The sequence below is a fragment of the Sardina pilchardus genome, chromosome 13 (assembly GCF_963854185.1).
Source record: "Sardina pilchardus chromosome 13, fSarPil1.1, whole genome shotgun sequence".
In the NCBI taxonomy this organism is placed as follows: Eukaryota; Metazoa; Chordata; class Actinopteri; order Clupeiformes; family Clupeidae; genus Sardina; species Sardina pilchardus.
In genome coordinates this window covers 18,191,317-18,206,316 of record NC_085006.1, presented here as the reverse complement: position 1 = coordinate 18,206,316, position 15,000 = coordinate 18,191,317, and the positions used below count along the sequence as shown (strand labels likewise).

The 15,000-nt window shown below is 47.4% G+C and overlaps 1 protein-coding gene across 1 annotated transcript in view; it reads right to left on the bottom strand.

The window, feature by feature from the left end:
* Nucleotides 1-15,000, bottom strand: part of gbe1b (glucan (1,4-alpha-), branching enzyme 1b) — a 102,872-nt gene that overhangs the window by 54,374 nt on the left and 33,498 nt on the right. The window contains exons 8-9 of the mRNA XM_062552636.1: nucleotides 3,148-3,263; nucleotides 2,291-2,418 (exon numbers count right to left, since the gene is read on the bottom strand). Coding sequence (XP_062408620.1) covers nucleotides 2,291-2,418; nucleotides 3,148-3,263 — 244 coding nt within the window. The remainder of the gene's footprint in view (nucleotides 1-2,290; nucleotides 2,419-3,147; nucleotides 3,264-15,000) is intronic.

Sequence of the window (15,000 nt, the reverse complement as noted above, 5' to 3'; positions counted from 1 at the left end):
CACTCTCACAACCTCGTTCAAAATCTTATTCAGGTGAAGCCTTGACGCGAGCGCTTCCCTGAATGAAACAGTCCGTCTGTTGCGCATCGGGCACTACCCTCTTTATCACGACGATAGCATTTCTTTTACCTGCAATCGTCTGTGCGCCAACCGAGCAAAGTCCCTCACAGTTTTCCCATTTGATGTCATGTTCTGCCAGGTAGACTAATTGTTGAGATCAATGTTGAATAGTTCATCTGCAGTGGGCCTACTTTTGGCATACTCGCAGAATAGAATATCTTCGCCCGCTGTCAAGTTAACAAAGCGGACATAAGCAATAACTAAACCACCTTTGTAACTGGGTGGCCTTGTCCACTTGCAAGGCAAAACATGGGTGTTTGCGTTTGTCAAGCAGTTGTTCTTCGAGATCGCAGAACAGCAATTGTGTCGTCGGACAGATAGCCAAGATATCCTTCAATTTTACTGCGCTCGTCTCGAACATAGACGGGTTTTTTTTGCTTCCGCGGCAATTAAAATTCCGACATCAATCATTTTTTTCGGACTATGATTCCAGGACAGACTAACATTTTCATCTGGTCAATGATAGGCCTACAAGAGTCTAGATTACCTTGTTTGTGTTTGTTTTGTGAGATGGAGGTGCATTCTCGTAATTATCAATAAAGGAAGGCACAGGCTTTAAAAAGAAATCTCCGGTTTTTCACGTCAGCTCGCGCCCCACCTGGCATGTCTCTGCGCCCCACTAGTGGGGCGCGCCCCACAGTTTGAGAAACGCTGCCATAAACAAACGTTTACGTAACGTTTACTTCAGGGAAAACGTTACGGTGTTGTACGTTGTACATTTTCCCTGAAGAGTAGGCTGCCTCGGATAGAAAACAAAACATGGCCCCAACTGGCTCAGGCAAGGCGCTGCAAATGCACACACACCGGACTGCATTCGTCCACTCGAGGGCAGAGTGACCCTGGCCTCTCCTTGGTCTCAGGCAGTGTAATGAACACGCCGCCAACCCAAAAGTAGCCAAGGACCCCCCCGACCCCTGCACTGTATTTACAAGTGGGGCGTCAATGACATCACCACCTATAGTGTGTCACAGAGTTCTGCCGGGAATAAAAGAAAGAGAGAAAGAGAGAGAGAGAGACACAGAGAGAGAGAGAGAGAGAGAGACACAGAGAGAGAGAGAGGGAGGGCAAGGGGAAAAAAAATCCCATTTAAGGAAACACATATCCAAACAACAGCAAAATGCCATTAGGCCCGAACGTTGTTCATTAATTACCAGGCTAGGAGGGAAATAGTAACGAGGACAGTAAGTGCTTTCATTAATCATGCTTGGAGACAGTGTCACGCTGGAGTAATTGAATGTATTGTGTGCGTGTGGCTGTAGAGGTTAATTCGCCTTTACGCTGGTAGAACTAGGAGCCATAGTTGTCACCGTTGCACTGTTTGCTTGGGTATGTTGGATTCTAAGTAAGTTGGTGTATGTTTGTGTGTGTCTGTCTGTCTGTTTGTGTGTGTGTGTGTGTGTGTGTGTGTGTGTTCCTTCATATGAGAGCACACACCGAGACAGGCCCACATACAGTCACCATGTGTGTGTGTGTGTGTGTTTGTGTGTGTGTGTGTGTGTATGTTCCTTCATATGAGAGCACACACAGAGACAGGCCCACATACAGTCACCGAATACAGCACATTCAAAAACAAATAACCATAAAAGCAGAGGCTCCCCTCCATCCCAACCACAATAAACATCTGCTGCATGTCAGTGGGAGAGAGTTTGAAGGTGCTCTCTCTCTCTCCCACTCTGTCTCTGTGTGTGTGTGTGTGTGTGTGTGTGTGTGTGTGTGTGTGTGTGTGTGTGTGTGTGTGTGTGTGTGTGTGTGTGTGTGTGCGCGCATGAGTGTGTGTAGGCTACGTGTCTATGTGTGTGTGTCTGTGTGTCTCTCTCTCTGTGGGTATGCATTTGTGTGTATGAGTATGTGTATGTGTCTGTGTGTGTGTCTCTGTGTGTGTGTGTGTGTGTGTGTAAGTGTGTGCGTACGTGTGTGCATGAGTGTGTGTGTGCGTACGTGTGTATCTATGAGCATTCATGAGAACTATGAGCGTAGGAATTCTAAACTGTGTATGTTGCATGCACAGCCTATATGTCCAAGCTCAAGTCCAGCCCTGGGCCCCGACTCCGACCCACAACCTGGCCGGCACCGCGCCGGGGGCTCCTCTATCGCAACCAAACACGCGTGACCGAGACAGGCGTAAAAACAATGCGATGGTTTCCCCGGCCCCGGATAAAGACGAGATTACCTCCGCTATGGTGATGCAGTCCTCGTAGAGAGAGTGCAGCATGTAGTTGGCAAGCATCAGGTAGACCAGGGAGTCCTCATCCACGTGCAGACCAAAGTACTCCGAGTAGTCCCCGGAGAAGCCCACGCCTGCAGCACGGAAATGAGACGAACAAACAAACACACAAGCGCGCCGTCTGTGAGAAATTATGGAAAATAGCGGGAATCCCACCGACAGACACACGAGGCCTCTTGCACAGATAATGTGCCGGCGAGATAATGTTATTCGTGACACACATTCACGCAGCCACAGAAACACGCAAACACACACTCACACACAGGCCTACATAAACAATTATATGCACACGAGTGTGCACGTGCACAGACTGCACACACAAACAAACACACACATATACACACACACACACACACACACTGAGATTCAAAGATGTTTTTGGTCAAAAGTCAAGCAAAATTAAGGCAGCTGCATTTGACCGGCTTGTTAATTACTTGCCTGCTTGAAAGCTTGCTGTGTTCCCCGAACTTTTATTAGACACCCCAGCTATACATAAGCAATTTACATAATTATTTCTATGCATGACTGACATGAGCTAATTTTGTTACAAGAAGCTCACGCTGTTCCAGCTCTCAGTATGTCTCTCTCTTTCTCTATCTGTCTCTCTCTCTCTCTCTCTCTCTCTGTCTGTCTCTCTATGTCTCTCTCTTTCTCTATCTCTATCTCTCTCTCTCTCTCCTTCCATCCTAAAATGCATTAAAAGTCCCCATAAAAAAAAAAGAAATCCTTGAAACTTGCTGAGGTTATGAGGCTAACGCTACAGTGGGACATAACAGCTTATGGCAGCGATAAAAGGGACTCACCAATGCCGTGGTGGTGATAAAGCATAGAGGTCACGCCGTCAAACCTGAAGCCGTCAAACTTGTACTCGTCCATCCACCAGCGCAGGTTAGACAGCAGGAAGCGCAACACCTCCCAGCTGTGAGGGACAAAGGCAGGACAAACACACACACACACACACACACACACACACACACACACAAACACATAAACAAACACACACACACACACACACACACACACACACACACACACACACACACACACACACACACACACACACACATTCAAACGAACAAGGGTACACACACACAGGCACATCATCAAACATACACACACAGTCACACACATATACACAAACACACAAGACACATGCAGAGAGAGAGAGAGAGGAGGGGGGAGATAGAGGGAGAGAGAATGTCAAAATATAAACGGTATACTGTACACAACTGCAGGTGCTAAACTGGGATACAAATCTGTGATAGGAGTTTGAGTCATTCACATGTTCAGAGAAGCATCTGTCAAGCCTCTCAGTGAACATTGCACTGAATGAACCTGCTGTGCAATATATCTGCCTTGGCACCCACAAACCACACAAGAACAAGGTGGCATTGCAGACAACAGCACACTTTCTAATACTGTTGCATGGCAGGTGGAGGGCAAGACCTCTGCAGGTTCTCCACTCTTCTCTCTCTAGCTCTCTCTCCCCCCCCCTCTCTCTCTCTCTCTCTCTAACCCTCTTTCTCTCTCTCTAGCCCTCTTTCTCTCTCTCTAGCCCTCTCTCTCTCCCTCCCTCCCTCCCTCTCTCCATCTCTCTCTCTCTCCTCTGACTTTCTCACTGGCCGAGATCAATGGCCCATGTCACTGATTTCTGGGGGGATTTGTCTCCCCTCCGCAGGACCCCGGCGGACCCGCCGTTTTTCCTCTGTCCAGATTGACGGGATTTCGCCCAAGAGTCAATTAAGCATGCGCCGCGGCCGGCCAGCCCAGCCCAGCCCGGAGCTCAGACGGAGGGAGGGCACACCGGTGAGCACGACGACGACGGCGGCTGCGGTAGCAGCAGCGGTGGAGGTGGTGCTGGGCAGGGGAGGAGGATCAATGACAGAGCCATTTCGGCTGGACGGACCGGACCCCCACCCACACACACACACACACACACACACACACACCCCTCCCGCTGAGTGGTGCTGGGCTGCCCACCGTGACGCACTCAGGACAGTTTAGTCCAGCCAGCACACGGCGCACACACACACACAGGGTGACCTACTGGGAGCCGGTTCTGAAGATGCTGACTTGCACAGAAAATAAAATACATACACACAAAACAAAAAGGACATTGGGTAATGACCACTTGAGACAGGCTGACCCCTCAGAGGAGGTTTTTTTGGATCTGGGACATGGGGAGGGTGCTTGGGTGGAGGGGGGAGAGGGGAGGGGGGGGGGGGGGTTAGAGAGGGAGGAGAGAGTTGAAGTTTTTATTCTGGGACCCGAGCATCCTCCATGTCTTCCCACTCCAAGAGCAACGGCTGCCGCTGCCGCTGCCGTGAGTGCCGCTGCGTTGCCATAGAAACGTTGGCTTGGCATGCAAGTGGGAGAGTTCATTCGGCTCTGTGTGCCGCGCGCACACGAGAAAAACAAATCACGCCGGCAGGGGCCAAAACGAGTGGAAAGCCACGGCAAAGAATGGAGACGGCGTTCTATTATTCCCCCCCCCAAAACTGTCGGCTGTTCAGCGGCAACGGAGAGAAATCCGGGGCGTGTTGCGCGCCGCGTCCACAATTACTCATACCATTGAGGCCGTATACAATGTCTGCATTAGCACAACAACAGCTATGAGCCGCAATGTCGCGGCACAATTGCTTATTTTTACCGGGGCTCACCGGGCCCCTGTGTGGGGAGAGAGCCGACACAATGAATCAAACAGATGGACTCATTCCTTAAGACTTCAGAAATATCTCCCCGCTCGCATTTCATCCGCAAATGAGCCGCCGTCAGGCTCGAAGATATTCATAATCCAAAAATCCCTCCTCTTGTCACATGGTGCTCAAACCGGGGGGAGGTGGGGGGGGGAAAGGAGTGCGATTTTTCACCGAGTTACCAACTCTTAATGCAACTTTACAGAACAATCTCCCCGCGTCTTCAGCAGGCAGTGTGGCACAATGTCTTGGCAGCTGGAGCATCATTGGATGCGGCACAATGCATTACGTTCGCGCTGCGCCCCTGGCATGCGCCTCCACACACTTTAGCGGCAATGAATTGAGAGTGAAATATATAGATGGGCCATAAGTTCCACTGGCAAGAGATGAATTCCCGCCTCGGTGTGACGCCAAGAGCCAGGGCTGGAGCCTTTTTTTTCTACCTCCCCAACACCACCACAATAGGCACCCCCCACACACACACACACACACACACACACACACACACACACATAGACACCACCACCACCACCACCGCCGCCGCCAACCCCCCCTCCCTTGAAATTTGAATTTGTTGCACGGGCAGAACTGCTTGACACGTCTGGGCAAGGCTGAAGAAAATACACACGAATAAAATGTGAGAGAGAGAGAGAGATAGAGAGAGAGTGAGAGAGAGAGAGTGAGAGAGAGAGAGAATGAGAGAGAGAGGCTGAGTTCGCGGCAGTCCCAGAGGCCATCGCGTAAATAAAGGTATGAATCGGCACGAGGCCTCGGCTACCCGCCGCCCGCGTCCCCGCCACCGCCACCTCCGTCCAGCGACGCCAGGCCTGCCACGACTCGATAAGCGTGCGACTACAGCGCTCACGTAGGATCCCAGAGCGTGATGAATAGATTAGGCTCTCCTCCGATGCCGTGCCTCACGGAACAAAAAAAAAAAAAAAAAAATGTGGCCACAATGCGTCCTCTCGGGAACGAGATAATGGCCAGCAAACGCCAGGGGCCCGGCAAGTGCCCGGTACCGGCATGGAGAGCCTTAAGCACTGTTATTAATCAATACCGGAAAAAATGGCCAGAGGGAGAACTTGTGCTCACCATTTAAAAGAGTGGGAACACACAGAGGTGCCTGAGAGAGAGAGTGTGTGTGTGTGTGTGTGTGTGTGCGCGCGCGTGTGTGTGTAAATGTGTGTGTGTAATTCCCCCCCTGCTTTAATTCAGAGCTTTATTCACACTTGCCTGTTGGACTGTAAAGTAATTTGAGAGCGGAATTGTTGAGTGGGGGCTGATGCGAGATAAACCGAGCTAACAGGTTGCTCGGCATCGGCTGACTGATGGGAAGAAACAATCCTTCCACACACAAAAATCAATGAAGTTCCTCGTTAATAACTTTCTCTAATTTGTCGCGCTGCACCAAGCTTCGAGTACATTTTCTGAAGAAGCGGGGCGTGATGAAACATATTCATATCCACCTTGACATTCCCTCTAAGCAAAAAAAACCCCATAATAACATTGAGGTATGGTGTAACTCACTCACTGAGTTAATTCAGCTGCGCTTGCATATTTCTAGCAACAACAACAAAAAAAAAGAGCCAAAAATAAAGCCCTACATGTCCGCTAACCACACGCGCAGACACACATGGAGACCCAGGCTAAGGTGGGTGAAACTAGGTGACCTCATTTACATGCCGTGTCCGTGGACTGGTGGGCGTGCAAGGCAAGCCACTCCGGACCCCTTTTTTGCGCTGATGATTTAAGTCCCAGTGTCCTCCGTATTACAGTCTCGCTGCCGAGATAAGAACAAATAAATTTCGTCGGGGCTGACAGGTCATTTCACAGGAGGCGTGACGCGGGAAGCGACGCGCGGGGCTGACAGACTGATGGATGCGGTGCCCGTCGGACCCTATGGGACGAGTATGGCACCTCATTTACCGCGGTTCAGCGGCGGACCTGTCCCCGTGGCGCCGCCGCTTCCATATCCCGGCGCATTCAACCAACAGACAACTCCAGCTGCATCCGGCATGTTTATTAGGTGAGAAATAACACCGCCACCGCCGCTGTCGTCGACGCCCGCTGCTGCCACCCTGCCTGTGGGGCTAACGCACTGCAACCGCCGAGGGAATAAATTGCGAAAGTGTCAGCGTCGATATCGTGTATTATAATCCTGCTCTGTCATCTACTTATTTAAGCAAATGGCTTCCGTCACCACGGCCCAGACATAATGTACACTTAAGCCAGGTGATGAAAGAGGTCCCTGAGTCAATGGGGCATTTGGACGTTTCGGAAATTAAGGGGCGACTGGGAGGAGGAGGAGGAGGAGGAGGAGGAGGAGGAGGAGGCCTCTTGCTCAGGCTCGGGAGGAAGTTTCATATAGGACCAAGTTTGAACTGCTCTCATTTCCTACCATGCTAATCCAATACCTGGGGTCATGCCAAGCCTGGTGTATACACACAGCCAGTAAATACATTAGCCCAAGCCTTCTACCGGACATCCGCTCAACGTCTGCAGACGGAACACTCGGCGGGGGGGTGGTGGGGGGGATCCGATGTTCCACACCACATGTTTGGCACGGATGAACAAAGAGACGGCCGGAATTCTCCAGACCTCAGCCCCTTAACGAATCCCCACCTTGGGGTTTTACTGTCCAATCTCCACCAGTCACATGTCGTCTGACGAGAGATGGATTGGGGGGGGGGGGTTGAGCAGCATTGGACATAACTGCACGCCAGAGAAAAATGGTGTGTGTGTGTGTGTGAGAGAGAGAGTGTGAGTGAGTGAGTGAGAGAGAGAGAATGAGAGAGTGAGAGAGAGAGAGAGAAAAAAAGACAGAGTATGGCAGGGGGGTGGGGATTAAACAGTCTGGATCAAACCATTCTGAAGCGGATCCATATGAGGCATGGGGTGCTTCAAGGCGAGGAGAAAGGCACTGGCTGGTGGAGAGGAAGACCTCCTGCCCTTCAGCGCTCTGCCGAGGCTCAGCGGATTAATTTACTCCCTCTCAGGAGATGTCCTTGTGCCTCTTTTGAAATATCCCATTAGGGTGCCATTGAAAGGCATATAATGATGCTCCTGGATCTCGGTGAGCTGGTTAGATATCTACCACAAGAGTAACGAGAGCAGACGGGAAACAGGGAAAATAGCCATCTATAATGTCTCTTACCAGTAGATGCTGCTCAATGTCATTCAACTAGCTGTTAATGGTGAAACATCATATATATATATATATATAATATATAAATAAATATGAATAAAACCATATAATATTATAACTAATAAATGACATAAAATAAACATTACTGCCCTCTGTGTTAATCTTTTTTTGAGGACAGTGCAAGATTGAAGCCAGACTTCAATGCTGCACATTTACCATTGCAACTAGAGGAGCACTTGAGACGTGCAGACATCCGTCAAGATCTTGCGATGTTAAAACTGAAATGCTAAATTATTTGTGGATCTGCCCTGTGATTTATATCGGTTCCAACATTTCATGGGTGCTTCCTTGGCAAAAGTTCCACAAGTCCATCATCAGTTTTAGAATAATCTTGCAGACAGACAAACAAACAAACACCTAAAAAAAACATGACCTCCTTGGTGGAGATAGTGGTTCAATGAACAATGAGTTTCATTAAGAATTTGATCAAAAGGTGCCATACAGAACTGTTGACAGAATTGTAGTGGGGAAAAAAAGGGATTTTTGATCTTTGACTTGTCCTGTGCTTCTCTGCCTCTGGTTACGATGGTGGTGTGTAGGTCTCGGCAGCTCAAACGTGTTGCTACACCAATCATAGAGCTGAAATGTAATCAGCCCGGCGATGTGGCCAGGGAGCCATTTGCTCTCCACGCTCAGAAGTTGTAATTCAATCATGTCTAGGCTCCACCTTGGGTCGTATTCATCCCAGAAGAGTATGCAAAGCTTCGCGGCAGCTGATAAATTGTCAGTCCGCATACTGCACAGTGGCAAATAGCAGACAGCTTTCATTTCTAACTGCCCCTAAATCTTGCTAATATATGGTGGCCCATGCAGTCAAGCAGAAAATACTTGGATTAGAAAAGTGAGAGACAGACAGAAAAGGATAGAGAAAGAGAGAAAGATAGGAGAAATAAAAAATAATATATAAAAAAAAAAAAAAGTGAAAAGTGGTGGCAATGGGTGTCGAACGCTCCCACCTCATTTGATATACTGTACAGGTATTTCATTTCCCCGGCCATTGATGTTACAAGAGACTGTTTGGAGCATAACTTATCTTTCTCCTTCTGTTGGCGCAGTGGAAACTGTTGTATAATAATTGAGGTGACTCACGGCGGAACGGTGACCTCGCCGCCTGTGACAGCAGTTAAAAAGCATTAGGCATAAAAGAGAGGCAGACGCCAGAGCGGAAATTGATGGGGGGAAAATAGAGGTGGGTGGAGGAAGGAGTGTAAAGAAACAGGGAGAGATAGACAGAGACATGAGAGGGGGGGGGTAGGGCGGTGGTGTGTTGTGATGGAGGGTGGTGGGGTTGGGGGGGGGATGTGAAGTGAAAGTGAATCCATGAAACAGGAGTCATTCACTGTTTTTTTTGTTTTTTTTTGCTCCTCTCCTCAAGAGGCGATTGCCTTCTGATCATCGATATCAAAGTCTGTTGATTAAAAAATCGCGGCAAGATTAGTGCTTGTGCGGTGCGAAGGGGCAGAGCTGCGCGGAGCAATTTATCCTTGTGGTTGTGGCGGGCAAAGCGGAGAGGCTGCTTCAAACATCCGACGCAAGAACACCGGCAATGGGCTGGGACTGAAGAGGAAGTGAAAGAGAGAGAGAGAGAGAGAGACAAATGGACTGTCTGACATGGCTACTCTGATCTGGGCCTTTGTAAATGACTCCTCAGTTGCCTCCCGGTTGTGGCATATGTCAGCTTTGTGCCTAATGAGTCCCACTGATGGCAGTGGAGCTCGATAAGTAATGACCCACAAGTCCAGCGCTCTCTCGCTCTCTCGTTACCTGGAGTCCTGTCGCACACTAAACGCCGTATAATGTCTCGGACGCCGGAGCTTCCATGGACACATGGCTAATAGACACAGGTTCAAAGGAGCATTTGATATCACCTAGACAGTGGTGCCTGACAACCCTCTCCCTCTCTCCACACACCATACACACACACACACACACACACACACACACACACACACACACACACACATACACACAGGGATAAAAGCACTGCCACCTTCCATCCTTGCTCCTTTTCAAAGCGTGAAGGAATCAGTTCCAAGCAACAGTGGGATAAAGAGAAACACTTAATTAAAAGTGTGCCGGCGCCGCCGATCGATGGATTTTTGTTTACGGCGCGGGGACCATTAGGGGTCATGGGCTGCCGGCGGTGACTGAAGTGGAGGGATGCTGAGCGTGGTGTGACTGGGGGGTGGGGGGGATCTTACCCATAATGCAATTCAGTTTGCCTCTCTAATGATCCGCTCGCATGAGCTGGTCGCTTGCCTTGTTTACTCGCACTGGAAAAACGCTCGCATTGTTTGCCGAGTTCTGAGAACACTCGCTCCCACTTTGTGCGGGGGCGCCTCAAGATTTCTTCGGAGATGACGAGGACTCAGGCATCGGCTTCTCATCAAAGGCTTTTCACTGTCTGGCTTTTCTCCTGTAATTTACAGAGCATGCACACTCCCCAACAAGAAAACAAAAAAAGAAAAAGAAGAAGAAGAAGAAGAAGATAAAAAAAACAGCCTAGCATCCCTGTTATATATTTTTTTAACCAAAACCTAATGCGATGTATACCAGTCACACACCACAAGTCTGTTAGAACCTCACCAACCCCACTGACTCTATGCTTGCAAGCATGGAGGACTGTTGTTTGGGCTACGACACGATGCCAAGCTTATGAAAAATGTATTGCAGGGGAAAAAAGACAGAGGAAAAAAAAAATCCCTTCTGTTTTTGATCTGTGAAGAGTGACCCGCAGATGAACAAAACTCACAGGAGCAAGAGAGAGAGAGAAAGAAAGAAACAAGAGAAACAAGAACAGAGAAAGAGATTGAGTTGTCAGGACAATTTGGTGGTTACATCTACCAATTACAACTGTCACCGGCATTCACATTTCAACTAAGCGTCAGCTTCATTAAACACAAAGTCTGTTTTAACAGTGCAGCCCGTCAAATCTTCCTTGGCAAAAGCCGAATGTGTCGGCAATAACCACTGATGTCTTCCAGTTATCGAATTCGCATGGACAGTACAGAGACACAGCAGAATGACAGCGTCCTCAAGTGTACTGTGATAAGGAAACGATAAAAAAAAAAGAAACTCTATTCAGAATGAGTATGTCGCCACCAACACCAAGACCAAAGGAGGATCACAATATTGGGGGGCAAATACACAACATCTTTTGCTGCATTCTGAATATGGTTTCATACGCAATAAATCATGTGCCATATCCCATGCCAGTCTTGTCTAACGAGGCTAGTCGTTGCTCATGCTACTTACTTTAGTCATTATGCTCTGTCAAGCAAAATGGGAAAACAAATAATTATTATTCTGGCAACGGAAAGTTTCTGATGGGAGACAAAAAAAATACATGAACTCTCAAGAATAAAAGGCAGCTGAAGGAAGCAAACCATCCCATAAATAATCACAACAATCATCCCAGAGAGTGGTATGAGAAAGACGGAGAGATAGAGAGATAGAGAGATAGAGAGATAGAGAGAGAGAGAGAAGAGAAAGAAAGAGTGATCATTCTCTTCAAAGCAAACATGCACTGGCCTTTATGGGTCTCGCTAATTAGCCGTCACCATGTACGACGCAAACAGACAAACGAGTGTGGTATTTCTTAATTTGAGCCGGAATTCAAATAACATAAATGTCCTATGAGGGAGCCTATTGTTAAATTATATATTTATTTATCATTTCTGAACTCAGGCAGACCCTGCAAAAAAAGTAAAATAATCACTTTCGTAAAAAGCATGCAAACACACAAACGCACACAGCAACACATGCTTTCAAAATGTACAGAGCATTCCGTTAAGAGTGCAACCCACAAGGGTTTAATTACCGGTAAAGCTAGTTTAGTCTGGATATGTTGGCAACATCAACAAATTAAATGGGCTACACTATGCTGCTTCCACTTCCAATACTTTATGAACTATTAATTACAAGTGAGGGTATACAGGCGGTTCTGTGGTGGACAATACACTGATTGGTAATAAAAACCTGTCAAAAAAGCCTTAAACAATTCACTGGCAATTGGATCAATTATAGTGATTGATACACTATCAACACATCCATCATCCACATCATCATCACTATGTGTTTTCTGTTCCTTTCCGTTTTGTTCACATTCCAATTTCTCTGTTTGACACTGTTAATAAGATTGGAAGACTGAAATGCATTTTGTCACGACAGACCGTTAAAAAAAAAATTTAAAAAAAGAGAGAACACATTCAAAGAGGGGTAGCAAAGGGGAAAAAAAACCAAGCGATAACTTGACCTCCACACTTTCAGCTCGAGGAAGCAGATTTCCAAACGTTGAACATTTAGGTAATTGGCGTCAGAGACGGAGACTGCGCCATAATATCAATGAGAGCGTGGTGCAGATTAGTGCACTGCCCGAGGCATAAAAGAAACATCTCTCTATCGGGAGCTCCGAGAGCCGAGCAGAAGGGCTCACGGAGAGGCATTCAACTCCGAGCAAGACCCTCGTCTAGCTTTTTCCCAGTTTAGGAAAATTTGCCAGAGCCTTTAAAGTCTTTTAAGACCTTTTTCCCTTTGAAATGTGAAAAAAAAGTAAAATGAGAGGGGGGTGGGGGAGGGGCGGGGGGAGAGGAAAAAAAACACACGTATGAAAGGCTGCTAGTCTAAAAGTACAGGGAACCGACGCTTCAAACACTTTTGTTTCTCCACCTTTTAGATTAAGTTGAGTGTGAAGGTTGACTTTTTCGATAGGAAGCGAATTTGCAAAAGGATTGGACCAACAGCTGGTCCAGAAAAGTAATGATGTGAAACAGCATATAGAGAAGCACAGGTAGGTAGGCTATTATCTGAGAAATATGCTAACTTCTGCCATCATAGCCATAAAATCAGCCTGTTGTTTTTCATTAATGTATCCAACGCAACAGGCACAATGGTGTCGAAAGAGAAAATTAATTAAAGTACCGCTCTCAGCACTTTGCATTAGCATTCTACTATTTCAGATAAGTGGAAAAATGCTTTATTATTAACATACAAAACTGCTGATGTGCTGTAATTACCGCAAGACAACACCCTTTTGCCTAATTAATGACTGGGACCTGCAGAGGCTCTCTCCGACTGCACGTATAATAGCTCTCTTATTATGGAAGCCGTTTCAAACATGAAGCGTGTTTGAACAACTTTGAGCAACTTCAAAATGAAAACAAAACGAAAACAAAAATGCAAGAGGCATGCTCAACAACTTTTAGATTGTGGCTATACACACAAAGTTTGGGGTGGGGGGTGGGTGGTGGTCGATCAGGAATGTCCACTACATTTGTAGAGAGAAACGAACGGAATGGTTGTGTGAATAATTAATGACAAAAACAAGTTGTGTGTCAAGAACCGGCTTTTAATTTTGACTCACCCTCCCTCCCTTCTCTCGGAGGCCTAAATAGAAGCACCACTCGATAAACAGCTCAGCTAAAATATATTCTCTAAAAAGACCGCAGGCGCGTTTACTCACACCATGATGCAGGAGCGTGTAAAACTATTCCGAAATATGTACATCATATATTTAAAAAGATACCTTAAAACACTAGTAATGAACACGAGAATCCCCATGGTCACATCAGAATTCATTTAAAGGAGCTTTGGTTTTGCTTCATGGTGCAAGACAGGTGAATATTTTGTTTACTAGCTTCAGAAGTGTGAAATATTTTCATTTTTGACTTCAAAGATTATGGCTTTGCCCACCAGGCTCAACTGAGATTCAAACCACTAGATTTTGTACTTTGGTACAATTTTCTGTTCCCAATTTCTGATATCCAACTGCAATACAACACGTGCAAACAATTTAGCCATTGTTATGGTCCTTCTGACTGTGTCTGAAATATCACTATGACATCATGGCCATCTTAAATCCCACTGGTCACCCAGCATCCCAAAAACAGTGATTTTTGTTGTTGTTGTTGGTTGTTTTTGCAGAGAAGAGCAGCCCATTTGGAGACCTTTTTTGTTGCTGCTTCCAAACAGTAAGAGCAAGGTTACTCAGCACATGCCTCTGAAGTCTAAATAAAGTATCTGCACGTCCCCCACGCAACCTGCAAAGCCTCAGGTTGTGTTTCGCTCCCCAAAGCAATCGCAGAGAGCCGCCGCCGGGCTTAAAAGCTGATTGCAGATTGTTGCATTAGGGAACGGCTTCTGCTAATTTCAGCAACTTGAGCTCAGCCTGCAAGGAGTGTGTGTGTGAGACTGTGTGTGTGTGTGTGTGTGTGTGTGTGTGTGTGTGTGGGGGGGGGGGGGGGGGGGGTGGCGGGGGGGGGGTATATCTTGCCGAGTGCTGGAGCTATGGGAAATGCCTTTCTGTCGGTCAGCAAGTTTTTCGATTTTATATAATCAGTCAAAAATTAGACACTTTGGTTTCAGCCGGAGGGGCCCCCGGTGCAGATCCCCCAACCCCGCCCCCGCCCCCTTATTTTGGCAGGTTCAAACGAGGTGCTTCTCAGTTTAGATCAGCTGACATGCCTTATTCATGCATGTGTGTGTGTGTGTGTGTTTGTGTGTGTGTGTGTGTGTGTGTGTGTGTGTGTGTGTGTGTGAGAGAGAGAGAAAGCAAGACTGTGAGGAAGTGTGTGTGAAAAACTGACTGAGTGTGAAAGGGTGAATAACTGCATGAGAGTGACTGTGTGCATTAGGGTGACCGAGCTTGTCTTTGTGTGTGAGTGTGTGCTTGAATGTGTGTGAGTGTGTGTGTGTATCAGAGAGAGAGAGAGAGAGAGAGAGAGAGAGAGAGAGGGACAGAGAGAGGGAGAGAGAGA